This window comes from Drosophila navojoa, chromosome 4 (genome assembly GCF_054131105.1).
Source record: "Drosophila navojoa isolate 15081-1374.11 chromosome 4, UAZ_NAV_1.0, whole genome shotgun sequence".
In the NCBI taxonomy this organism is placed as follows: domain Eukaryota; kingdom Metazoa; phylum Arthropoda; class Insecta; order Diptera; family Drosophilidae; genus Drosophila; species Drosophila navojoa.
The window spans coordinates 24,880,343-24,905,738 of record NC_142892.1 but is presented as its reverse complement, the minus strand read 5'-3'; the positions used below and the strand labels follow the sequence as shown (position 1 = coordinate 24,905,738).

The 25,396-nt window shown below is 39.1% G+C and overlaps 4 protein-coding genes across 14 annotated transcripts; 2 read left to right on the top strand and 2 right to left on the bottom strand.

Annotated features, from left to right (window-relative positions):
* Positions 1 to 606: 606 nt before the first annotated feature.
* LOC108650334 (adenylyl cyclase X E) lies at positions 607 to 6,138 on the bottom strand. 4 transcript variants are annotated; one of them, XM_089259566.1, is made up of 12 exons: positions 5,986 to 6,048; positions 5,773 to 5,913; positions 5,547 to 5,706; positions 3,268 to 4,036; positions 3,105 to 3,205; positions 2,727 to 3,039; positions 2,214 to 2,673; positions 1,793 to 2,151; positions 1,648 to 1,742; positions 1,428 to 1,579; positions 1,226 to 1,367; positions 607 to 1,168 (listed from the first exon to the last, which is right to left on the bottom strand). In XM_089259566.1, exons 1-12 carry the CDS (start codon positions 6,040 to 6,042, stop codon positions 639 to 641), a joined length of 3,279 nt encoding a protein of 1,092 aa, XP_089115692.1. In that variant the 5' UTR covers positions 6,043 to 6,048; the 3' UTR covers positions 607 to 638. The 4 variants fall into 4 exon arrangements, with proteins under 4 accessions (XP_089115692.1, XP_089115691.1, XP_089115693.1 ...); XM_089259565.1 differs by lacking the exons at positions 5,547 to 5,706; positions 5,986 to 6,048 and having other exon boundaries at positions 610 to 1,168; positions 5,773 to 5,846; XM_089259567.1 differs by lacking the exons at positions 607 to 1,168; positions 1,226 to 1,367 and having other exon boundaries at positions 1,374 to 1,579; positions 5,986 to 6,138.
* Positions 6,139 to 8,265: 2,127 nt separating this feature from the next.
* On the top strand, positions 8,266 to 12,368 carry LOC108652235 (adenylyl cyclase X E). Of its 3 annotated transcripts, none has more exons than XM_089260443.1 (12): positions 8,266 to 8,387; positions 8,471 to 8,611; positions 8,673 to 8,832; positions 8,888 to 9,665; positions 9,728 to 9,828; positions 9,901 to 10,207; positions 10,266 to 10,734; positions 10,805 to 11,166; positions 11,222 to 11,316; positions 11,384 to 11,535; positions 11,588 to 11,732; positions 11,800 to 12,368. In XM_089260443.1, the coding sequence occupies exons 1-12, from the start codon at positions 8,331 to 8,333 to the stop codon at positions 12,282 to 12,284; spliced, it is 3,252 nt and encodes a 1,083-aa protein (XP_089116569.1). In that variant the 5' UTR covers positions 8,266 to 8,330; the 3' UTR covers positions 12,285 to 12,368. The 3 variants fall into 3 exon arrangements, with proteins under 3 accessions (XP_089116569.1, XP_089116568.1, XP_089116570.1); XM_089260442.1 differs by having other exon boundaries at positions 9,895 to 10,207; XM_089260444.1 differs by lacking the exon at positions 11,800 to 12,368 and having other exon boundaries at positions 9,895 to 10,207; positions 11,602 to 11,732.
* A 2,899-nt stretch (positions 12,369 to 15,267) lies between these two features.
* Positions 15,268 to 17,883, top strand: Abp1 (Actin binding protein 1). Its single transcript, XM_018102356.3, has 6 exons — positions 15,268 to 15,372; positions 15,503 to 15,830; positions 15,904 to 16,355; positions 16,418 to 16,594; positions 16,662 to 17,122; positions 17,178 to 17,883. The coding sequence occupies exons 2-6, from the start codon at positions 15,576 to 15,578 to the stop codon at positions 17,408 to 17,410; spliced, it is 1,578 nt and encodes a 525-aa protein (XP_017957845.1). The 5' UTR covers positions 15,268 to 15,372; positions 15,503 to 15,575; the 3' UTR covers positions 17,411 to 17,883.
* On the bottom strand, positions 17,746 to 23,892 carry stv (BAG domain-containing protein starvin). 6 transcript variants are annotated; one of them, XM_089260481.1, is made up of 4 exons: positions 22,850 to 23,892; positions 20,001 to 20,109; positions 18,797 to 19,898; positions 17,746 to 18,738 (listed from the first exon to the last, which is right to left on the bottom strand). In XM_089260481.1, exons 1-4 carry the CDS (start codon positions 23,129 to 23,131, stop codon positions 18,417 to 18,419), a joined length of 1,815 nt encoding a protein of 604 aa, XP_089116607.1. In that variant the 5' UTR covers positions 23,132 to 23,892; the 3' UTR covers positions 17,746 to 18,416. The 6 variants fall into 6 exon arrangements, with proteins under 6 accessions (XP_089116607.1, XP_089116608.1, XP_089116605.1 ...); XM_089260482.1 differs by having other exon boundaries at positions 20,001 to 20,106; XM_089260479.1 differs by having other exon boundaries at positions 18,797 to 20,109.
* Between the last annotated feature and the right edge of the window lie 1,504 nt (positions 23,893 to 25,396).

The following is a 25,396-nucleotide window of genomic DNA, read 5'->3' as shown; positions in this document are numbered from 1 at the left end:
TTTTTTTTTAAGCAAGCGAACGGACAAGAAGAACCGATTCTTCATATAAAAAGGTTTAGAGGTGGAAGCTGTTCATTTAAATTATATGTAAAAATGGCTTGAGTTTTTAAGCGTAAGCCCCAAACTTATACATCTCTAGACCCTATCTGGTTAGTCAAAAATTAGTTGAGATATTGGGAAATTTCGTATCTACATATCTGTATCTGAAATACTCTGAAATCGCTTTAATCAATCTCATAACTTGTTTTCAAGACAATTTTTTTTTTTAATTTAAAAAAATATATTTATTTATATTTGTATAACGCCGTAGCCATCAAGATTTTAAATACCTACATTGTTCATACACAATCTAAAGATTTAAAACCATGGTGGCTCCAACGGCAGATTTTGATTTATAAAATTCCGAAAGTGCTGCTATTAATTAAGTTAATTAAGAAGCCTATTTATATAAATATTCATTTATATATATATTCATTTATATAAATATTCATATATATATATATATATATATATATATATATATATATATATATATATATATATATATATATATATATATATATATATATATATATAGGCTTCTTAGCAAACTTAACACGACTGTGGGAAATTCCCTAGTTTAACACGGTAGAGCAGCTTCATAGCTTTTGAGACGATAACGTAGAGGTTTCGCTAGAGTGAGGATTTGATGTAATCGACATCAGATTTTTCTCCCTGAGATATACGAATTCGAAGAAACTAGTGATGGCTACAAAATACGTTGGCAGCATGCCGAGCCCCTTAACAAATGTCATGCCGCGGTAATTACATTCTATCCCATATTTGGATAGAATAACGGCCGTCTCCTCGGTCACTTGTATTTCTCCAGCGACTCCGGTAGAGTCCATTCGCGAGGCCATGTTGACAGCATTACCCCAGATATCGTAATGCACCTGCGAGGCACCCACTACCCCGGCCATCACCTCTCCACAGGAAATACCAATGCTTATGTCGGCGTTAAATACAGTACGATCGATTGGAAGGTTCATATAATTATTCTTACACACCCACAGCGTTCTCATTAGGTCCAATGCAAAGGTGGTTAACACTAATACCACTTCCTCCCTTTTCTCGGTCAGTGTATAATTTCCCATTTGGATAGACGCTGCCGAGGCACGTGCGCGGTGGACTGCAGAATAAAATGCATATTTCTCTTTTGAATATGCCTACGAATGTAGATACTCACTTTCCTGAAAAACAGAGTCGCCCCTTCGAGCTTCGTCACTTATTAGCGAGGAAAAGCGTAGATCCAGTCCACAGGCTGCCATGTAAGTACAGCCCACAATCTTTATCTTTTCTACTACATTTTCATCTCTATAAAAAAACAACTGCAGTAGGAAGGGGAAGGTCTTAAAGTATTCAACGGGTACTCTATAAATAGCTCATACGATTTGATCAAATTGGACAATAATTTCGTTGAGGATATGCAGGTTGGGCAATGTCAAATCAAAATTTTGAAGCGAAGCGAACATGACGGCCACCATTTCATAGTCCTCATAGTAAAGCTCACACTTGGCCACCGAGGTCAGATAGACGTTCACTGCATAAACCAATAGAGAGATGCTCATAACTATAATAATTTCATATATAGTAAACAACTCTTCCTACCAACATGGGCCGGCAAGATGTTATGTAATAGAATAGTTATAGACTGATCGGCTATGCGAGCATCTTCTTGTTTTTTCAACAGTTCTTCCCTCCATCTAAAAAAACTCTTGTGCTTCAGCGGTTTGCGTTTCGAATTTTTACTCACTTGTAATTGATTTTGTTATTAAACTCAGCCTGTCGCTCCTGGAAATACAAAGTGCATACGGTAATTATAATCATTATTAAGTGCGCGTATTCGGCAGGAAAATAAGGATTGGTTGTCACGCCATCGTTAATTATGTCATCGAATTGATAAAGGAAGATGCTTGAGTAGATGACGCTTACGAATAGGCTCACTATTATTTTCATGGTGAATGGTATACGAGTAAATATAATGGCCATGAATATGATAAGGACCACTGAACAGCTCAGTGGCCACGGAGGGAAGCATTTGAAGTCTTGGTCATATTTATACAGTATACTTTCAATGCACGCTATCTGAAATTCTGCCTTATCACAGTCATCCTACAAGAAAAACAAATTTATAGTATTCAACCGGGACCCAGCCAAAATCGATAGCTACCCACCAGTATGATAGATATGATTATAATATACGTTATCATAAAGTAAGTATAGACAGTGATCCTCTTGAAGAGACTACACTGTAAATTGTCTGCCATATAAAATAGGGCGCAGCTAAGAGAGGAGTAGTTGTGGTAGTGCATAGAATATCGCCAATAGCAGATCTTCTTATACCAAGCCAACAGTAGTATCAATGATAATGTAGTGAACGTCAGCATGTCGAAATAAAAGCCGCTGGAATTTTGTTTATCGTCAATAACCAGATGCAGGTATATGAGACTCATAGCGCAACACCAAGCCAGAAGTACACTATATTTGAACATGTAGTCAGGCTGATGTAAATAATTATATTCCAGTGCAGGATTTCGAAAATTTAAGAAAAAGGTTCCGATTTCTACACGGGATATACTAGGCAATTCTTGATGGTACTTTAAATTAAAGAGTTTACCGACAAGCAGTGAAAATCTGTTTAAATATGTAAAATAATATTTATTTATTATAAGTCTTAAAAAGCTTACCCATTGGGACCAAGGGGCATTTTTTTCAATTCTTCGCTTAACACTAGACCAGAACTTGATTCCTGATTCTGAATGACATTGAAGGAATCATTGGATTCACTATCCAGTTCAGCGCTTTTTCCTTTATCATTTATACTGATTATGAGGTATGTGATAATATTGTGCCTTTGAAGGTACGCATCTTTACGTGCGGCCTCAGAGCCAGGATATACTTCATACATATTTTGGATCATTTGGAGAGTTCTCTCACTGATATGAACTTGACCAGGCATTCCAGTTGCTTCTAATTTGTTCGCAATTAACACATCTTGACCTTACAGTGGAAAACATATCCATTGAACAAAGTACGACAAGTGATCTATTTTAAATTAAAGTTACCCCAAATATCATATTGCAGTTTAGCTGATCCAAGAACTCCAGCAAACAAACTTCCCGAGTGAACGCCAACACGTATGTTTATGTTAATTTTCACTACAGAACTAAAAGTGTAGCAAAATAGAAAGCTATAGGGTATATGGAATGAATTCATTTTAGCACCCACCGCACTTCCCGAATAATATCGATCATGCAGAGTCCCAGGTTGACGCAGCATCTGGCATGAGCGGGATCTGGCTTTATCAACCCCGCCACACAGTAGTAGCAGTCGCCTAAGAATTTGATTCGTTGCACAGCGTACCGAGAGGCAGCGTTATCAAATCTGGCATACAGCTCGTGCAGTAAAGTGACCAGCTCCTTAACGGACAAAATTGTGGTCAAGTGGGTGTAGTTAACAATATCCGCATACAGAATACTGACATCGGGATGCATCTGTATGGCGATTACCCGATCTCTTCGATTATTAAAGGGCAGATCGTGATGCTTCTGAGAGATCTTAATGCGATTTCGAATTTCATCTTGAATTGGTTGAGCTATTTGACGCGGTAATATGGTATGGAGGAATATTTTTTCCGTCGCACGAGCGCTCTTTAGCGCAATGTCTTCCATTACATACTGATGTCGATCAATGAACGAGGCGCGGACTACAATCTCGCGCATTATCAAAAAATATGTGCACATCATATTTAGGGAAATATAATAGAATAGAACTTCGATAATCTCGCCAAATCGTGAATGTTCACCTAAACCTAAACTGGCTAAAAATATTGCATAATAAATAATATATATTGCGGAAATAATAGCTGCAAGACCCATTGCTGGGGGAATATCCAGAATAGGGAAAAACATATATATCATTATTATTACGTAGGTATCAAAATATGTTCCCAAAGCCCAATCATCCTCTTGTGCATGGTAAAAATTAGTTCCAATATCTGTAAGAATATTATTAGCATGAATGTATATACAAATATGTATATATATTAAATATATGTATATGTATATATTATTATACCTTTGGCCCTGTCCGTCTGCCTGTCTGTCCATCTGTACGTATATTTGAACGCGTCGATCTTAAAAGATATAAGAGCTAGAGACTTGAATTTTTTTTAGAATGTCCGTATATCGTGGTAATCACGATAACTCCTTCCGATATTTTTATCGATAAAAACTTATAGAAACTCAGTTATTAAATTATATCTACACCATCTTTAAAGCTAGAGTCTCCAAATTCAAAATGTATATTAAGATGCATTTTATAAAATTTCGATTTTCGATCAAATTTACCCTCACTCCCATATCCACCCGCTAACCCTAAAATTTGTAAAAGGCGTATTTCTAATGCTAGAGACTTCGGAATATACACACATTTAAACAATATGATTACGTTCTGAAAGTTTCATTAATATTGTATGTCTAGAAAGTAAATTATTCAACAAATAAATTCTCATAACATTGCCAACACTGCAGCGCAGCCCAAGCGCAGTCACCGTGTGTGTGTGTGTGTGCGTATGTGTGCGAATCATTATTGAAATATCAGTTGCTTTAAGGGTTCAGGGGATATCATACTTGTTGAATATGTATATAGATTAAATATTTAGATATATAAATTTTAACAAATTACAAAGAATAAGTTTTCATAATTTTTAGACTCATTCAATGCAATGTCCGTCTTGCTGTCCGTCCGTCTGTCCGTATGAACGCAGTTCATTTTGGCGCTATTGAAGCTAGAGATTTGAAATTTGGAGCACATATACATATATATATCTCCGATTTATAAAGTGTTAAAATTTTCCCGGTCCGCCCACTAGGGGCGTAGCTAATCGTTATCCTGCGTATATACATCAAATTTCAGGTCTCTAGCATCAATAGTGCCTCAAAAATATATATAATATGATTGAAAAATCACTATATCTTCAGGTCCGATTTGCCACGCTTCTAGTAGGCGTAGATATATAATTTATCCATCTACCCATCTTTGAAGAATCAAACCATTTGCTCACGTGCAAAATTTCACCATTCTAGATTTAAAACTTTTTTTCTCTCCATGAGATTTGATCGTAGTCATATCGCTGCATTCCCGCGAAATGATCGTATGTTGATTATTTGCGAAATCGAGATAACAATGCAGAACGGGTGGAAAACTTCTCTCTAGTTCTCTCTAGTACTTCGCTCTAGTTTCGGAAAAAATAAATTTTAATGTAAGCGTTTGTATACTAACATGCAATAACCAAATCACAAAAATGCTTCTACTGTAAAGTTACAATTTTCGACATACGATCATTTCGCGGGAATGCGGCGATATGACTACTATCAAATCTCACGGAGAGAAAAAAAAAAACAAGTAAGAACATTGCAGTCAGGCGGCACCTACTGCGGAATACTCATTCACACGATATGATTATGTGCAAATTTAGATTAAGCTATTGCATAAGGCTTACCTACCCATAAGCACAATACTCAGCGCGGCAGTCGTAGATGTAACGTATTTTAACCATTTATGTTTCAGCCCAAGCTTCACATTTACATTGACCCACATAGCTACAATAACGATAACAGTAGATACCATATAGCAGGTCATATCAAGGTATACTAATTCAAGATGCTGTGAACGAACAAAATCTTTGTAAATACCGTTAGAATTTAATCAAATTCTTATTCATCAGCTCACCATGCATGTTGCTGTCAACAGACCGCAATGAAGAAGTGTGAGAAATACATGCAACGCCTGAAACACGTATACGTTGTTGGCCCGAAGACGCATCTGGTGATGATTGAACTCGTCTTCTATACCCACCTCCTTACATTTTTTCTAAATAAGGTAGAGTTAGTTCGGACATATTAATAGATCATCGTAAATCAGTGCTTCCTGATTAAACGATACCCTTAGAAATTGGTAGTCCCATCTTAGCTCTTTCCCATACGATAGTTTGCATTTCATGTTTAAAAACTACATACATCTGATAATATTTTTATATTTTTATTATTATTTGTATTTTTATATATATACATATATATATATATATATATATATATATATATATATATATATATATATATATTTAAATTTTTTTTATTTAACCTATTTAACTCTTTTTAATAGTACAATTTATGGCTAAGGGAAAAGGCAACATAATCAAGGAGTACATGATGTAGAAGGTGCAACCTGAAACTAATTTCTTAGGTCGCTCAAAATATTCTATCTCTATATATATAGATTAAAATCGGATTTGTTACAACACTTATAACTCGAGATCTGCTGGACCAATTTTCATAGTTTTTGATTTGTTAGATTTGTCTCAGCCCCAAATAGCAAAATATATCTTAACAAGTAATATAGCTCTAGTCGAGACTGCTCGACTAGGAGATACCCTGAACCTTCCATGCTGATATTTTAATCGTTTTGCACTTCTTTAATGCACACATACATACGTATGCATCCAGACGCAAGCATAAGCCCGCGCTCTGCTAACTGCGCAGTAAGCAGCGACTGCGCTTGGGCTGCGCTGCAGTGTGGGTAATATTATGAGAATCTATTTGTTGAATAATTTAATTTCTAGACGTACGATCTTAATGAAACTTTCAGAACGTAGTCATAATGCTCAAATATATGTACATTCCAAAGCACAAGTCTCTAGTATTTGACATGCGTTTTTTACATATTGATGGCGAAGGGGGCGTGGTATCAAAAATCTGTAAATTACAACATGTTTGTATTCACAGAAACTCTGAAGTCTCCAGGTCTAAAAGTGCTCGTACTGCGTATGGTATACACGAGTATGCACACAAAATTTCAGCTCTGTAGCTTTTGTACCTTCTGCTATACATACTATTACACAAAACCATTAAACCCTGATTTTCCATTTTCAATGTGTTTAGGGTATAACAAGAACGTTGCAGTCGGGCGTTATCAACTGCAGAATACTCATTCATACCTCATAAGCAACTTAGTAGCTAAGTTTAGTTCTAATACTGTAAAAAGTTCGGTTTTTACTACTAGGCCTAGACACTTCATTTTTGGTCAGCTTATAGAACAAGATAACGGTAACCTAGCTGCATTAGGATGCTCACGCTCAAAAAATGACAAAATTACAGCGTATTTTTGATATGCCACGCCCCTAAAGAGGCGTAAAAATATTATGAGGGGAATCGATAGAGGTTACTGGTAACTTAACTATCCAAATTTAGCTTCTAGCTCTTATACTGTAGGATATATAAACTTTTGCTGTTTGGCGGAGATAAATCCATCACAGCTTGTTGGACTTGGGAGGTTATCCTGCGTATATATATCAAAATTTAGGTCTTTCGGTTCGATTTGCCACGCCCACGGATCCGGAAAATTTTAACACTTTATAAATCGGAGATACACGAGTATATGTTCCAAATTTAAAGTCTCTAGCTTCAATAGCGCCGAAATAGAATAGACGAAATAAGTTTCAAGGCGAAAACGCTTTCAATCAATCAATAAGTCACAAAGCCAAACGTTGTCTGTACGTGGCTTAGATTGGGAAACACCATGTTTTTCCCACGACAACTATATGTGGCATGTTCTCGCGTCGGGAAACCATCCAGTTTGTTTGTGTTGGCTAAACATGGCCTAACAAAGATTGTATTCCATTGCGCTAAGAGAATTATCTGTATTTTCTTTTAAATATCATTATTATTAGTAATAAATAAAGCATACATACTTCGGCTGCTTACAACGCTTTCGATAGCTTTAATATTTTCTGAGATTGACGCGTTCAAGCATGCAGACAGACGGCCAGAACGACGGACGCACAGACGGACTTGTCGTCCTGATCAGGAATATATATACTTTATGGGGTCTGCGCTGATTCCTTTTGCCCGTTACACACTTTTTCACAAAACTATTATACCCAGATTTCCCATTTTCAATGGGTTCAGGGTCTAAAAGCGCATATAAAAGATGGACGTCCACTTGCTAGGCCCCAATTTAGAAACGGATATTATAACAATCATTTACAAACGTTGTAAGAATATATCATATAAGGAAGTCAAAATTTGTATTACCCTCTTCCAAATATAGCTTGCAATTACAGAATCGGGTTACCTAGTACTGGAGGCGATCCACCTCTGATGTTAGAGAATACTTCCTTTTCATAGTTAGCAACCAAGGCTACAATTCGATATGTGTCAGTGCTTACAATTAAACTCATTGATTATATAGTTTTTCATCACATTATTAACATATGTAGGCAGCTTTGGAACATGAAAGACGCACTTACTTACACGAACGAAACAAAATGGAACTGCAGTTTTCTAAGGGTATTGTATAAGCATCGAATGAGCGCTGGATACCAATATCATATCAGTCAATGAGTCTTTACTAATTCCAAGTTTTTTTCCAGAAAAAATGTAAAGAGCTGGGCATAGATGAACAATACAAAGAGCACCAGTTGCGCCTATCGATAAGCTACATAATCGTGTTTCAAGTGTTGCACTTTCTTTTCACCGTACTTCATTGCACTCTTTTGTTAACAACATGCGCGGTGAATATGAATTGTTAAAATATTCATAGTGTGGCTCTAGTTGATTTGTCTGCCCATACAGGAGCTAGACTTAATATACGTAGACGTCGGCTGCTATTCGGTGTGTGCTCTCGTCGTTATTGTAGTAATGTGGGTCAACGTCAAAGTGAGAAGCCCGTCGAAGCTTAGATGGATGACGTACGTTACCTCGGTCATTGTCGCAGCGCTTCTTGTTTTCGTTGGTAGGTGTTCACTTTAATGCTTCTATCATTATATATTATGTTATTTATTATACAGATCTGTCGCTTAATTATTACCACTACCATATAAACCAATGGGTTTTGGCATCCATGTATGACTCATACGTTATACTCATGATATATATATTTTTTCCAATTCCTTATATCTTTCCACCGATGGCGCTGGCAGTTTATGTGTCAATTCTATACATTTGCTACTTTGTAATATTTCAAGATTATGACAATCAATTCCTCGCAGGTAACATGACACGTTATAGCAGCACTGTCGTGGTTTTATGCAATTACTTTGGCTTAAATGTGATCGGTACCGGGTTTCGAGTAATGCGTGAGATTGTTGTCCGCGCCTCGTTCATTGATCGACATCAGTATGTAATGGAAGCTAATGCGCTAAGGAGCACTCGTGCAAGGGAGAGAGTATTCTTGCATAGCATATTACCGCCGCAAATAGCTCAGCCAATTCAAGATGAAATTCGAGCTCGGATTGAGCTCTCTCAGAAACATCACAGCATGCTTGTTAATAATAGAAGAGATCGAGTAATCGCCATACAGATGCATCCCGATGTCAGTATTCTGTATGCGGATATTGTTAACTACACCCACTTGACCACAACTTTATCTGTTAAGGAGCTGGTCACTTTACTGCACGAGCTGTATGCCAGATTTGATAACGCTGCCTCTCGGTACGCTGTGCAACGAATCAAATTCTTAGGCGACTGCTACTACTGTGTGGCGGGGTTGATAAAGCCAGATCCCGCTCATGCCAGATGCTGCGTCAACCTGGGACTCTGCATGATCGATATTATTCGGGAAGTGCGGTGGGTGCTAAAATGAATTCATTCCATATACCCTATAGCTTTCTATTTTGCTACACTTTTAGTTCTGTAGTGAAAATTAACATAAACATACGTGTTGGCGTTCACTCGGGAAGTTTGTTTGCTGGAGTTCTTGGATCAGCAAAATTGCAATATGACATTTGGGGTAAGTTGAATCTAAGGTGGATCACGTGTTGTACTCTGTCCGATGGATATGTTTTTGCACTGTAAGGTCAAGATGTCTTAATTGCGAACAAATTGGAGGGAACAGGAATGCCTGGCCAAGTTCATGTTAGCGAAAGAACTTTTGAATTGATTAAAAATTGGTTTGAGGCACGTCCTGGAACCGAGGCCGCGCGTAAAGATGCGTATTTTCAAAAGTTCAACATATTCACATTTCTCATAGATCCTATTGAAAACAAGAAAAACATTGAATTCGATTTTCCAGAATCTGTTGATTCATTCACAACGAAGGATACAAATGAAGGCACTCCTGAATTATTGATAAATGAAGAATTGAAAAAAATGCCGCTAGGTCCCAAAGGGTGAGACTGAATTTTGGATAGCTGTGTTACTGACTATTTTTTCTGTATACCCAAACAGACTTAATGAACCCTTAACTAAAATTTTACATTTTTTTAATTTGAGGAAGCAGAAGGAGTCGCCAAGCTCCTCTCGTCCAGAAATTGGATTTTTCTTATTACATTATCGCGATCCACGGTTGGAATGTAAGTATTTACATCAACCCGATTACATGTTGAAGTACAGTGTACTGCAAGCCTGGTGTTGCGCTATGAGCCTCATATACCTGCAACTTACTTATGACCATCAATCGGTTAAAGGGTCTTATTACTTAGATGTCTTTTTGGTATTTGCCTTTTCTGTATTATTGATTTTAACTTGGTACAAGATGATCTGCTTCTGGGTGTATGCCGACCGCCCTCATAGATTTTCCGAGCTTAGCTGTGCCCTATTTCAAATCGCGGATAATTTGCAGCGTAGTCTCATTAAACGTATATCTATCTATATTTTCGTCATAGTGGCGTACTTTGCTATTATTTCTGTTATGCTGGTGGGTGATAACATACATATGTGGCATGGATAAATACTAATAACTATATATATATTTTTTTTTTATTTAGAATGATTGTGACATGGACGAGTTCCAGAAAGAGCATATTGATAGCATACTCTATCAATATGAGGTCGAGAGCGCCATGTGCTTCGCTCCGTGGGCCCTCACCTGTATGGTGTGCTCTATTATTACCAATGGCATCATATTTACACGAATTCCGTTCATTATGAGAATTGTAGTCAGTCTTGTGGTGTGCGTTACCTATTTAAGCATTATGCTTTATCAATTTGATTACTTAGTTAACATTAGCTTGACAACCAATCCCTTTTTTAAATCTGAAACCGCCCACTGCCTAATGATCGTATCGACTTTGCTGGCTGTATATTGTAAAGAACGACAAGCTGAGTTTAATAACAAAATGAATTATAAGTGAGTACTAAATTCGAAATGCGAAGCCCTGAACCACACTACCATTTATTTTTAGATGGAGAGTAGAACTGCTGAAAAAACAGGAAGATGCCCGCTTAGCAGATCAGTCTATAACAATTCTATTGCATAACATCTTGCCGGCACATGTTGGTAAGCTTTCTATATATATGTATATATAAATGGAATTGTGATGAAATAATTCTCTTTTGTTATGCAGTAAACGTATATCTGACCTATCTTGCTAAAGACGAGCTTTACTATGAGGTCTATGACTGTGTGGCTGTCATGTTCGCCTCCTTAAAAAACTTCGAGTTAACTTTGTCTAACTTACGTGTTCTCAACGAGATTATTTCCGAATTTGATCGACTCGTAAGACCTTCAATTTCCATAATCAATTTTCAGGTCTATTCTTCTGGTGTAGTTATCCTTTTATAGAAACGATAATGTTGTAGAAAAGATCAAAATTGTGGGCAGTACATATATGGCAGCGTGTGGGTTGGATATACGGTTATCCTCTCTCGTGAAAAGTGAAAAGCGTAATACGACCGACTCTGTTTTCAAGGAGAGTGAGTAATCAATAAAGGTTTTATTATATTTATATGCATATATCTATATATTTCTGTTCAATTGCAGTCCACGCGCGACGCTCGATGTCAGTCTTTCAAAGTGATAGTTTTTCCAATAAAAAGGATGAATTGGTATTCGTGATAGCTACCTTTGCATTGGACCTGATGCGAACATTATGGGTGTGCAACAATGATTATAAGAACGTTCCAATTGATCGTGATGTGTTTACCGCCGATATGAGCATTGGAATTGCAAGTGGAGAGGTGATGGCTGGTGTGGTGGGCGCCTCCCAAGTGCACTACGATATTTGGGGTAATGCTGTTAATGTAGCCTCTCGAATGGACTCTACCGGAGTCGCTGGAAAAATACAAGTGACCGAAGAGACGGCCATTGTACTACGCAAATTTGGACTAGTATGCAACTACCGCGGAATGACATTTGTGAAGGGGCTCGGCACACTGCCAACATATTTTGTAGAAGTTGATAATAACTATGAATTTAAATATGCCCGAGATATCAGATCGGAAGATTCTCAGATAGACATTATTTAAAACACTATGAGGAAATGCTATAACTTTTCAAATTTGTTTGACTTAGGAAGCTGCCTAGTTCTTTCAACGACCAACAATTTTTAAAACAAACTGTCTGCCTGACTTTAATTGTCCAATAAATAACATTAATAGAAAGTCGGGAAAAAACGAAAAACCTGCACGTTCTAAATTTCAAGTCTCTAGCTTCAATAGCACCGAAAAAACTGCTTTCATACGGACAGTCGGACAGCAAAACGGACATTGCAGAAAATCATTATACTCATATACAAATTTCAATCAAGTCTATAGCTCTCATATATTCTGAGATCGATATATATATATATGTAGATATAAATCTACTTTGTTGGGTCTGTCACGCCTCCTTCTGCCTGTTACATACTTTTAACAAAACCAGTATACCTTGATTTCCCATTTTCAATGGGTTTAGGGTATAACAATTAAGAAAGCTATAACTAAGACTGCTCGACTACGAGATCCCCTGAACCTAGGGATGCAAAGTATACCTTGATTTCCCATTTTCAAAGGGTTTAGGGTATAACAATTAAGAAAGCTATAACTAAGACTGCTCGACTACGAGATCCCCTGAACCTAAGGATGCAAAGCAATCGATGATACGATCGATGGTTTTCTGAAACGGCGGTACCTCGATAGAATTTTGCGACTATCGATAGTTTGACAATAAAAAAAATTAAGAACGCAAGTACTTCTGCGTTACAGCACTAACCAGCTACAGCAAGCTCCAACGATTAGGAGAGAGCATTTAGTAAAGCTAACTTTTGGCACACGTCGATCCCGCCTTAAAACAAAAAATGTGGATATATTACTGTTATTAAATAAAAAAAATCTGGCTCCTAGATGGATAGCTTTAATTTTATATTTGGTGAACATTTTAGGTTAAAGTTAAGATTAAATACTTTTAAGTTTGAATATTGGCTTTATTTATTTTTCCGATATACCAGAAATCATATTAGTTGATGAGCTAGAGAGCTGAAATGGAATTGAAATGTAGATCCGCGTCGTGTTATTGTTAACGCCCACTAGGGGCGTGGCAAATACGACCTGAAGATAAAGTGATTTTTCATATGTATAGAGATATATATATATACATATCTCCTAAAGTATAAGAGCTAGAAATTTAGATAGTTAAGTTACTAGTAGTAAGTAACGTTCTCTATCGATTCTCCAAATATTGTTACACCTCTTGGTGGTCCATATATCAAAAAATACTCTGTAATTTTTTCATTTTTAGAGCGTGAGCATACAAACTTCTCAGCTTGGTTACTTTAGCTTGTTCTGCGAGAAGCGTGACAAATCGAGAGAAACTGAATTCCGCAGTCGGTTACTCATGACTGCAACGTTCTTACTTGTATAAATACAGTTATAAGTTATAGTTTTAAATTTTCGATAGTGCTATCGATAGTACATACTGTTTTTACATTTGATAGTTTTCAACATCAATCGTTTTACTATTGATGGTTTTCACTATCGGCTGTGATAAAAAGCGATGGCCTCACTATCGATAGTTTTGCATCTCTACCTGAACCCTTTGAGCAAATGATATTTCAATAATAATTCACACAAACACACACATATACATACACGCAATTGCGCTTGGGTTGCGCTGCAGTGTTAGTAATATTTTAAGAATTTATTTGTTGAATAATTCAATTTCTAGACGTAAAATCTTAATGAAACTTTCAGAACGTAATCATATTGTTTAAATGTGTGTATATTCCGAAGCACAAGTCTCTAGTATTTGAAGTACGTCTTTTACGAATATGAGTGTGAGGGGGTTTATATAGGGGTGGGTGTGTAAATTTTAACAAAAATGGGAATTGTATAAAATACATCTTAATATATATTTAAAATTTGGAGAGTCTAGCTTTAAAGATGTGGGGGACATAATTTTATAACAGATCTTCGATAAGGGTTTTTATCGATAAAAAAATATCGGAATGAGTTATCGTTTTTTAGTGATAAGCTCGATATGCGAGCGATATATACGGGCATTTAAAAAAATTTAAGTCTCTAGCTCCTATATATTCTGAGATCGACGCGTTTATACATACGGACAGACGGACGGACAGACGGACAGGGCCAATTCAGGGTATAAAAACAGATAATAGTACTCTAGTCAAGACTGATCGACCAGTATGCATGCGCATGAGTCCACACAGATGCATAAGCACGCACTCTGCTAACTGCTCAGCAACGACTTCGCATGGGCTGCCATGATGTTACAAATTTTCGTATTCATCAATAAATCTGAAGTCCCTATACATTTTTCGATTATTATCGACAAAAAAGAAATGTACTTCGTATAGTCACTGACCAGATTACACATAGACTAAACATGTAGAGCAAATTTTTCTACAGCTCGAAACTCTTAAGTTGGCTGACACTATACATATGTACTTCGAATTTGCTTGGCTGGAGGTTCGAGCAGTGAAAATGCTGCACGACAAAAACAGTGCGCTGTGAGAGCTCAATTGAAATGGTCCCGATTCCGTATGAAGCTCTTACTCTCTTACTCTCTACTCTCTTTCTCTCAGCCCCTCTCTCAGGCTCGTCTCTGAAATCATCACTCTCAGCAGCGCACAAAAATTGAAATTTTTGTTCGCGACGATCCCAGCTCTTTCCTTTTGAGTGAAGGGTATGCCGAAATTTGAAAAGCGTTTCCCACGTTCATACAAAATACTGTTCTCTGGTCAGTTCTATTATTTAGTAGGAGGACGATAATTCATTTTAAATTTCAACGGATGTGGTCTTTTTTAGTACATTTACTTTTCTAGTGAAGTAACGATACATTTTAGTATTTTTTGTGTGTTATTCACATAAGCCATTTGGAAATATTATTTAATATTGAAATGTTTTTTCATTCTCCCTATTTGTTTTATCGTTCAATAATCAAATAATACCAGTTTAATAATTATTGGGAATTTAACTATCATAAATCGATAGATATTTATCGCAAAGTACTACTATTGTCATAATCGATAATACATCAACAAAGCAGCGTAAAAGTATTTGTGGTGCACTCTATCTGCAATTAATCAAAACCACTAGTTAGGCTCAAATCTCTATAAAAGTGAGAAAATAGAATTATTTGACGTTGGTATTTACTGAGTTATCTTCGACAGAACTAAGGCATTTATAAGAGCGAAGCCTATTTAAGATATTTATATCTAATTTAATCACATTTTGCGGCTTTGTTCAAGGTCGTTGGCACCACTGCGCCGACGAGTGAACGAAGAGTTACGCTTTTTTATTTCCGTAAATACGCACAGAAAAATGGCCATAAGCTTTGAGAAACATCGTGCTCAAATCGTAGATGCTTGGAAAGATGTGCTCAGCGCGAAGAGCAGCACCAATTGGGCCCTTTTTGGCTATGAAGGCCAAACGAACGAACTAAAGCTAGTTGGAAAAGGGGATGGCGGCGTGGAGGAGTTAACCGAAGACCTAAACAGCGGTAAAATAATGTACGCATTCTTGCAAATCGAAGATCCGAAAACTGGCCTCAATAAATATCTGTTAATCAACTGGCAGGTGAGTCATTGTGTTCGGTATCAAAATTTACTTGCTATCTTATCTTATACAAATTTGCCGTCTCTACGAATAGGGTGAGGGTGCTCCAGTCCTACGTAAAGGCACCTGCGCCAACCATATTCATGACGTGGGAAAATTATTATCCGGTGCACATTTAACCATTAATGCGCGTAACGAGGATGACATAGATCTGGAGCGTTTGTTAAAAAAATTGAGTACGGTTAGCTCGGCGTACAGTTTTAAGGAGCCGCGTGTTGTAATGGAGGAGCAAAAAGCCCCAGTGGGCACTAACTACACGCGTGTCATTCCTACTAAAGAGCTTAATGCCAGCGTAATGCAAGACTTCTGGAAAAAAGAGGAAGCTGACGAGAAGAATAGAATCGGGGCTGAAAGGGAGGCCAAGCGATTACACCTACTTAAACTCGAGCAAGAGCAGCGAGCTCGCGAGGAAAAAGAGCACAATGAGCGCGAGAAACTGGTAATAAGTACGACGAAGCTGCAGCCAGCTCATGTGCCGATTAAAACGTAACTATCTATACATAATCTCGTATCCATTGATGTTAATCCAATAATCAATTAATGTTCAGCTCACCGCAACCATTGAGCCCAGAGAAAACAATTGCAAATTTTGCAAATAATTTAACCGATGCCGAGCGTATGCGCCAGGCACGAAACCAAGAGGCACGTGAGTTGATTGGGTCGCGTGTGGGTGCTGCCAAGGCCATGTTCACCAAACACACTAGCGAGGGTCAATTGCAGTCCAAGTAAGTTACAAAATGTCAACTTCACTGCATTGCTTTATTGTGCCAATTTACTAATTTTAAATTGCAGACTAAATACTCAACCGCCGGCGAAGCCCGCCCGCAACTCAATCGCGCAACGTATAAATGTGTTCAACCACAGCCAGACGCAGGATACAGCGATCCCGCTGGCTAAACAATCTGAATCAGTGGATAAAAAGCAAGTCATTGAACCCGCAGCGGCGGTTGAGGCAGTAGCTGTTTCAGTCACTGAAGCTAATTCTATTGCATCCATTACTGAGGAAGATCCACAGCAATCTGAGGATTTGCCTCTGGCTCATGAGAGTGAACAATTCTCGACCATCAAACGGTCGCCCCACAGTAAAGCAAACTCGGTGCAATCACAGTCACCAGACGAAACAACATCGTCGAATGAGACTGACACGGCTGTATACAAGGAAGAAGAGGAGGTGCGCACTAAAGTTTCTGTAACCGTACAGCAGTCTCAGTCGGTTAAGACGTCTGGCTTAAGCACACTGGAACGCAATGCACGTAGGTTTTTTGACTACTTATGTTATACATATATTTAATGCTGATTAACCTACAGTAACCGATTTGGTCAACGAAGATGACTTCATATGCCAGGAGACCTTGGGCGACTTGGGTCTCCGTGCACGTGCTTTGTATGACTATCAAGCAGCTGATGAGTCAGAAATAACATTTGATCCTGGCGATGTTATAACTCACATCGATCAGATCGACGAGGGCTGGTGGCAAGGTTTGGGCCCTGATGGAACCTATGGACTGTTCCCGGCAAACTATGTCGAGATCATCAACTAAAACCAACACTTTTAGCAACTATACCCGAAATATCTAATAAGGGAGCTGCAAAGCAGCTTCATCGGTTAATCTAAACGGCCATTGCTGTAATTTCATACAAATATATCTGAATTAGTTACACGTAAAGCGCGGCTGACCAATATATACATATATATTGATATTGAACAATAATGCACAACCATACAATACCTAATGAGATTTAAAATTGCCTATAAACGACTATAACACGGCTTAGAATGTACGTCGCACGCACCATGTTTTTACAGGTGCCTCCCATTTTTAAGTATACATTTTATATCTGATTGTTAACCTTAAGATTTTGAAACACAGTTGCGTCCTTTTTAAATATTTCTTTATGCACATGAGTATTTGTATTATCAAAAATATATAGCCAATATATGTCTTATATGTACAAGTATTATAGGAGGATCGATACCTACATTTACTTTAATAATTAGTAACTCAAAAACTAATCTATTCGAAATTTCCTTGATTAAGAATTTAGCAATGCTGCAATCACTTCTTTCCAATGAGATCATACTCAGTTCTGCTGGACGATTGCTGTTGCTTACATGGACCTGTGCAATTATTTATAAATTTCTTGTGATATAAACTACATAATCAGCTTCTATTATATGTATATATATTTTTAATTGTAACGGTCTCAACAATAATTTGCAATTCTAAGCAGGCACTTTGTCGTGTATACATCATATATTAACTTACGCCTAGATCACATACCGGTGTATGTAATTGCGCATGTAAACGAAGTATGCATATATATATATATATATATATATATATATATATATGTATATATATATAATATACTTACTCTATTTACAAATTTATATATCTGAAAAGAGCAAACAATTCTTTAATCAAGAGACTGCCGCTTGCCTCCGATGTATTAAAACATAATTTTTTAGTTCCCTCATTATTTTGATTTGATTTTGGTTGATTTGTATAGCTGCCTCGAAGCGGTGCTGTACAGGTGCTTTGACAATCATTCTGATGACTGTGTTACGGTGATCTCGGCTTGGGGTGTTGCCATTGAATCGGTTGACGCAGCTTGTGATTCTGTTGTGGATTGGTCAGCGGCTAACTCTGCAGTACTTTGCGGCGGTGGTAGAGGTATAGGATCTTGGATTTTGGTTGCATCCAAGGGTTGCGGGGTAGCGGGATCAGCGTTCGCTGAAGGTTCTTCCTCTTTTGCGACTGTTGAGCCTGCTGCCTCAGCACTGACTGTATTTTCCTCCACTCCAGATGTCCTTCTGCCGTTTTCTTCAGCTTTGGCGTCCAGCACATTAACTGATGCCTGTATGCACCTGTTAATTTGGATGATAGTTAAGATAAAATCAGTTAAAAAATAATATTTTGTCTTACTTGATAGCTTCTTTACGGGCTAGCCGAATGCTATCCTTGCCGTTGGTGTCGATGGTGTCTAGCTTAAGAAGATTACGTGTCAGCATCTCGTCCAGGTATACGTATTCCTTGTCTTGGCGAGTGCCTTTGAACTGCTCCACCTTGGCCATTAGGTCCAGCACATCGCGCTGTATGTCCTGAATTTTTTTGATCGAGTCAACCGTATGCGGGGTCTGCGGCGGCACACCGACACCAGCGTCCGTCTGCAATTGCTGGTCACCTTGCGGCTGCTGAGTATTAAGTGGAGCAGGACGCTGCTGTTGATTAGGCTGCGTTGGTGCATGATGTGCCTGGGACCAGGCCTGCGAGTGTGCTTGAGCTCCACTAGAATCACTTTGATTTGGTATCTCCTTATGGGCATTGATAACGGGCTCGGCACGACCCTCCACGAAAATCGGTATGGTGCGCACGTTGCTGCCGCCGGGTGTTTGAGCACGCGGAGGTGTCTGCTGCTTCTGCTGGGGATGCGCTTGCTGCTGCGGGGCATAGTAAGTCTTATGAAATTGCGGCTGGCCCGTCCCCAGGTTTGGCTGCGCTGGTGGACTGGTCTGCGTGCCGAATTGTTGGGGCGGTGTCGGCCGTTGTTGGTTTGTTTGTTGCTGGTACTGCTGATTTAGCTGCTGTTGCTCAGGTGGCGGCGCTGAATGCGAACGCGGCCCCTGCTCTTGTTCAGCGGTGCTCTTCACGCCCATGTCCATGGTATTGCGCAGTCCATGCTGGTTTAGATTCACAGTTGGCGCGCAATCGACCTCCGAGCGGCCAGCGGGGTCGTCCGTTTGAATGGCGGCATCGCAAAGCCGCTTCGAGGGCGATTGTGGTCCCGTCGATGCCGCCGATCCCGGCTGCTGGGGCGCACCAAACTCTTGCTGGTAGTACTGCTGCGGCGGCTGTGGACGCTGCTGAGATGGGACAGCTCGACGGCTGGTGAACCCCTCTGGTATGTATTGACGGAACTCCGATGGCAGTCTGTGAAAGAAATCATCGTCCGGCTCTATACTGCTGTTGGCACCACCGGCAGCGCGACCGCGACGGCCAAGTGTTGAAAATTGCGGAAATCCAAAGTCTGCAGCATCGTCAAAATAATGAGAAAAGTCATCGTCAGCATGCATTGAGTGAGCCTGGGGATGGGTGGGGATATGGGGATCGTGCAAACTATTCCGCTTACGTGTGCCTCCAAAGCCAGCGAAGGGATCGTTGTTTAGACGACCCAACCGTGACCGCCCGAACATATTTTCCATGTCCATGTCCATGTCCGGCTCGAATCCAAAGGGCTGCTGTAAGTAAGTAAAAATACGATATGAGCAAGGAAAAACGAAACCAATTAGTTGCTTATTGCTGTGGAGAGCCAAAGGTCGTGCTAAGGCGCAAATGCTTCGTTATATACAGGTTCATGTATACATTTATGATCACAAATAAGCGGATGATTCATGCCTATCGCAGTCAAAGTGGCTAACATGTCTATGTTTGTGTGTCTGCGTGTCGGTGTATCTCTGTGTGGGCTTATGACAAATAATTAGAAATTGGAGCTGCAGTAAAAACAAGTGACGTAAGCGTATAAATAAACGCTTTGCTGTCTGTCCCCCATCATTTGTTCACATACACAAAAGCATGCATATACATATACATAAATGTATGCATGTACACATGTAAGAACATAATATAAACGGACATCAGCTTTTTGTTTACAAGGCAAAACCTCGTATTTGCTTGTACAGGTGTGCGTATGAATGTTGCACCTACATTTGTACGTATGCATGTATGATGATGTATTCGTTTACCTATGTACATATGTATGCACACATGTGTATGTGCGTGTGTTCGTTCTGTGCCATTACCTATCTTAAGTTGACTGCGTGCTTTATCAAAAAATAGCGTGTCGAAATTCTCTTTGACAGTTTTTGTTTGCTTTTGTTCTCTGCTCTTCTTTCCGTTAACGCGACGCGGAATGCTTCTCGTTCAACTGTTTTATTCTGAATGAGCCAGCGGGCATCTGCCAACGGGCTTTTATTGAATTCATCGGACGCCCACTACGGCTGCAGTCGCTGCTCGACGTTTCTCGCAACTTCAGCTAGAGTGGAAGTCGCTCTCACGACCTAACCTCACAGCTAAGCAACGGCAGTATACATTGTATGTATATCATGAGCATATCGATGTAAAGTTCAAGCGATTCGATAGTCTTCAAATACTGTAGGGCTATGCAAACTATGTATTTAGATATATGTACATACACACATACATATAGTCGTGTGCGTATTGCACTTACTCGTACATACAATATAAAAGCCAACATATGTATGTATATACATATATTGGCTTTTATATTAGTAATAGCAATTGCTAAGCTTTTGTATTAGTAATAGCAATTGCTAAGCTCATTATTTATATCTTACAATAATTATAAAAATTCCTTTCTTTATTGCTGTAATATTACATATTAGCCTCACCTCGTCGATTTGAGTCAATATAGGCCATGTTCAGATGTTAGGTACTTTAGAATTTTAAATATATACATACATACATAATTCTGTTGACCATTGAATACTTAATCACTTAATTTATTAATTATTTTCGTCGAAATAAAATTGCGAATCGGATAAAACTGTAGTTTTAAAGCTAGAACGTTAAAACTCGGAAAGTAAGCTAATGATATAATTCTATAAAGACCTGAAGATATAGTGATTTTTCAAATTCTGCTACATTTTGGACACCATTGATGCTAGTGACCTAAAATTTGGTATATATGCTCGGGCTGACCTCAAAAGGCCAATAAGCTTTGGCGGATTAAATTTAAGAAGTTAACAACGCCCGATTGCAACATTCTGACGTATAATAATAGAAGTATATGCTTGCAGGCAAGTTCAGAACATCTCCTAGTCAGGCAGTACCGAGTACAATACGTGTTTACTTGTTTCTACAACCAAAATAGAAGTAAGTCATGTCCGACGGAACCAAAGCGAGAAATGTTGTAGATTTCGGTAAACAGTTTTTTGTAATTGACAAAGATGTGTTTATACAATTCAAGATAGTCGAAGTGCCTCTCCCATCACATACGCATGATGGCCGTTTCGGCCCCTTTAACTTGGCCAACAAGATGAGCGAAAATTATTTTATTTTGTGAGCTGTCGTCGCCTACGCGGCGTATTATGTATACGTCCGAATGTACATACATACACATGGACTTATGTATAGACATGCATATATATCTACCCACCCACATTCATCAGTGCGCATATGTATGCGTATGTGAGGTGTTTTGTCTGTAAATATGTAAGCAAGTTAATGCACAGTCACAGCTACAGCGACGATAGAGTCAGAAATCAAATAAAATTCAGCGTTTGACAACAGCGAAATCTCTCTCGCGCTCACCTCTCTCTTCCTCTGTATCTCTATCGGTGTTTCTCTACAAGTGGGGATAACATTTGCGTTTGTCTATCATAGTGTACTTTCTAGAAATATATTTAACGAGCAAAAATCGAATTGCAATCGATGTGGTCGTTTCTTTTTGTTCATATAAAACAATTGTTTTAATCACTCTCACATTTGTGAGTGTGATAATTAGATTAGATTGCCAAGCAGCAAGATCTCCAAATGAAACCGCGCTGCTGCTGCAAGCTTAAATTCCATATTGTTCTAAGGCGCCGTTAACGGTCATCAATTCACGTACCGACATACATATATACCTGTCTGTGATAAACACATACATAGATGCATATATATATTAGCATGTAACGCTTCTCTGTATATTCTCCAAGTGCGTTACGAGGCTTATTTTGAGTACTTTTGTGCATTCGGCGAGAACTAGCTAATTAAATTTCCATCGCCAAATACAAAGCAAGAGCAACAGCAACAATAACAATAACAGCAACAACAATACAAAGGCGACCTTGTCGGGCGCCAAATTACGAGTCTACATACAGAGATGTACATACATATATGCAAGCAGGCAGAGAGACGACCTTGGCGCTGTAGCTGTCTCTGTTGCTGGCGCCATTGACTTTTTAGCCAGTCACTCACCTGAAAATGTTGCTGTGGCTGATTTGGAGGAACCTGCTGCTGTCGCGGTGATCCGTACGCTGACTGGCTGTTGTAAAACTGCGGCGGCGCACGCTGCTGGGCATAGTGCTGCTGAGGCGAGGCGCTGTGCTCCCCTCCAATCCCAACGTACTCACGGCTGATGGGTATGTTGATGCCGGCCCCTGCGGGTGCTCCATTGTCGCTGCCGTTGCTGCCGCCGCTGTTACCACCGGCTGCGCTGCCTGCGCTAGCTTGATTTGCTGCTATCACAGTCGGCTTCATTTTGGCTGCCACAAGCGTCTCTTTTCGTCACTTTCTGTTTCCGTCTCGAAGCGCTGCGACTAATTTCGAAATAAATTGAATTGAGTTTTTTTGCTACTGCTGCTTCTGCTTCTGGCTTTGGCCCTGCCTCTGCTGTTACTGTGGCTGCTACTGTTGCTGCCACTGTCGTTCACCTTGAGAGCGACAATGTGCTTGCCCGTTAATTCTAGTACGTTCTGCAGCCGGCTGACCCCTTGTGTCTGATTCGATTTTCAAATTAGCCGCAATTGCTTGTATGGCTTTTCGACAGCTCCGCTTGCTGTTGGGATTAGCTCGGCGGCTTTTCGACAACAATGAAACAGATTGCTAATTGCTACGTATCCTCCTCGCAATAGTAACCGTAATGGCTGACGTGATGTCACTCTTTGACTACACTTTCTAACAGCCACGGCAGCTGTTTAGCGTTCAGCGTTAAGCACACGCACACAAATGCAATTTCGACACTTTTTGCTCTTACGTACTTCCGTTGACCAAATCAAGTTCTCTCTACGTAGTCACGCGCTCTCTCTCACTGTGGCTATATCTTATGTCCGCTCAGAATGATGCTTTTATTTATATATTCAATTTAAATATACAACACCTATAGATACAAATATTTTTGCACATTGCTGCTGAACGCACACACACGCACAAACCACGTAAGGCACTCTTCCGTTAGTCTAGAAATTTACGTTTACGACCACTGCTCGCAGCAAATGTTGCTCGTCGACTGAACACAACTTTTTCGTTCGTTCGTTCGCTCGCTTTACGATTGCCTTGTGCTAGCTTTGGCCACCGCAAAGTCTCCCCCACTCGCTCTCTCTTTCTTACATTAAGAGTGCTCTCTCATATTGACTCAATGGATAAGTTAAGCTAGCACGCGAATTGTTAACTTTGCATGTGACGCTTTATCGGATAACAGTTAAGTCCTAGAATGGTGAAAACACGGTGCCTACAAACTGAAATCTACAGTGATTTTCTTTATATTTTACATTCTCTCCCCGTCTTTCTCTCTCCATCGCTTTCTTAATTTTTGTCTCTGCTCTCTGCGCCGATCGTGAGCCATTTGAGTTGGGAGCTCAATTCACACACATCAGATTTATTAATAGCCAGTGCCAGCAATGCCTACTACACAATAATAATCAGCTGAGTATCTAAATGCTGCTCGAGAGAGCAAATTCCGTTGGCTGACAATGAGCAGCAGTGACAGTCGCATGGCTTCCGAACCAGCTCAGAACATACGAAATAAGATTTATATATGTATGTATGTATGTATGTTGAGTACATATGTACATATAAAGTTTACCAAGTTTACCAAATGTAATTCACAATGCACATTTCCAGCTATACTTGAAGGATTTTCACATGTATGTTCGATGCAGCTGTCAAAAGCACTGACATACACGAAAGACATTAATCGACCAATCGATCAGCCCGCTCATCGATATTAACTAATCCATGCATGTATGGCCCTTCCCATAGTTACTATTGAACTGTATTTTGACCAGCTGTTTACAGTTTGTTCTGGGCTACAGTGATGCGTCAGAGGTTGTCGCATTCCATGCAAAGGCATATTTCATGAGGTCGTATAAGATCTATAAGTGTGTAAAAGTATATAGTATACATATGTATGTACATATGTATGTACGTATATTTCGCTTGGTCACTAGAGCGCCCACATAAAATCGTGCCGTGGCATGCCGCGCTGCCGCTATTTGCGTTCGATGTATTTTCCAAATAAATTCAGGCGTGGGCAACAGCTACAACACTGAGATCCACACCAGTGGCAGCTGGGCATATACTACATACGTACATATGTATGTAGAGTGAAATAATTCATATTTAAATATTGCACACCTTTAAATACCTATAGAACCATGTAGGTATAATATGCAGTTATCTCCAATCAGATGCGCCTACAATTATACATACATACATATGTACATATGTATGTATATTTAATTGCAATTACATCCCCAAATATACACATGTATGTATTTATGTACATATTGTATGCGGGTATAACCATTTTTAGCTAGCTGAATGCTTAAAAAAAATAATAAAAACTCCTTAAATCAGGTAGCTACGATGAGTCGTCAACTATAACTAGGCATCATGATTGCACATTTAGCGACCTTTCGATTGACCGAACGATTTCTTTCACTCAGTCGCTCTATTTCGCTCTCTGCCTCCCTCCCCTTTTCGGTTTGTCTCTCTCTCGTTCTAGTCCTTTGTTAGTGATTATAT

Coding starts and splice junctions, on each gene's coding strand:
- stv (XM_089260479.1), bottom strand. CDS start 23,131: ATGAAGCCGACTGTGATAGCAGCAAATCAAGCTAGCGCAGGCAGCGCA. Junction 20,110..22,849: donor AGCCACAGCAACATTTTCAG/GTGAGTGACTGG, acceptor ACTTACTTACAG/CAGCCCTTTGGATTCGAGCC. Junction 18,739..18,796: donor GCCCGTAAAGAAGCTATCAA/GTAAGACAAAAT, acceptor CCAAATTAACAG/GTGCATACAGGCATCAGTTA.
- LOC108652235 (XM_089260442.1), top strand. CDS start 8,331: ATGAAAGACGCACTTACTTACACGAACGAAACAAAATGGAACTGCAGT. Junction 9,666..9,727: donor GATATTATTCGGGAAGTGCG/GTGGGTGCTAAA, acceptor CTACACTTTTAG/TTCTGTAGTGAAAATTAACA. Junction 11,317..11,383: donor CATCTTGCCGGCACATGTTG/GTAAGCTTTCTA, acceptor TTTGTTATGCAG/TAAACGTATATCTGACCTAT.
- Abp1 (XM_018102356.3), top strand. CDS start 15,576: ATGGCCATAAGCTTTGAGAAACATCGTGCTCAAATCGTAGATGCTTGG. Junction 15,831..15,903: donor ATCTGTTAATCAACTGGCAG/GTGAGTCATTGT, acceptor CTCTACGAATAG/GGTGAGGGTGCTCCAGTCCT. Junction 17,123..17,177: donor CACACTGGAACGCAATGCAC/GTAGGTTTTTTG, acceptor ATTAACCTACAG/TAACCGATTTGGTCAACGAA.
- LOC108650334 (XM_089259566.1), bottom strand. CDS start 6,042: ATGAAATGCAAACTATCGTATGGGAAAGAGCTAAGATGGGACTACCAA. Junction 3,206..3,267: donor GATATTATTCGGGAAGTGCG/GTGGGTGCTAAA, acceptor CTACACTTTTAG/TTCTGTAGTGAAAATTAACA. Junction 1,169..1,225: donor CGACTCTGTTTTTCAGGAAA/GTGAGTATCTAC, acceptor TTTATTCTGCAG/TCCACCGCGCACGTGCCTCG.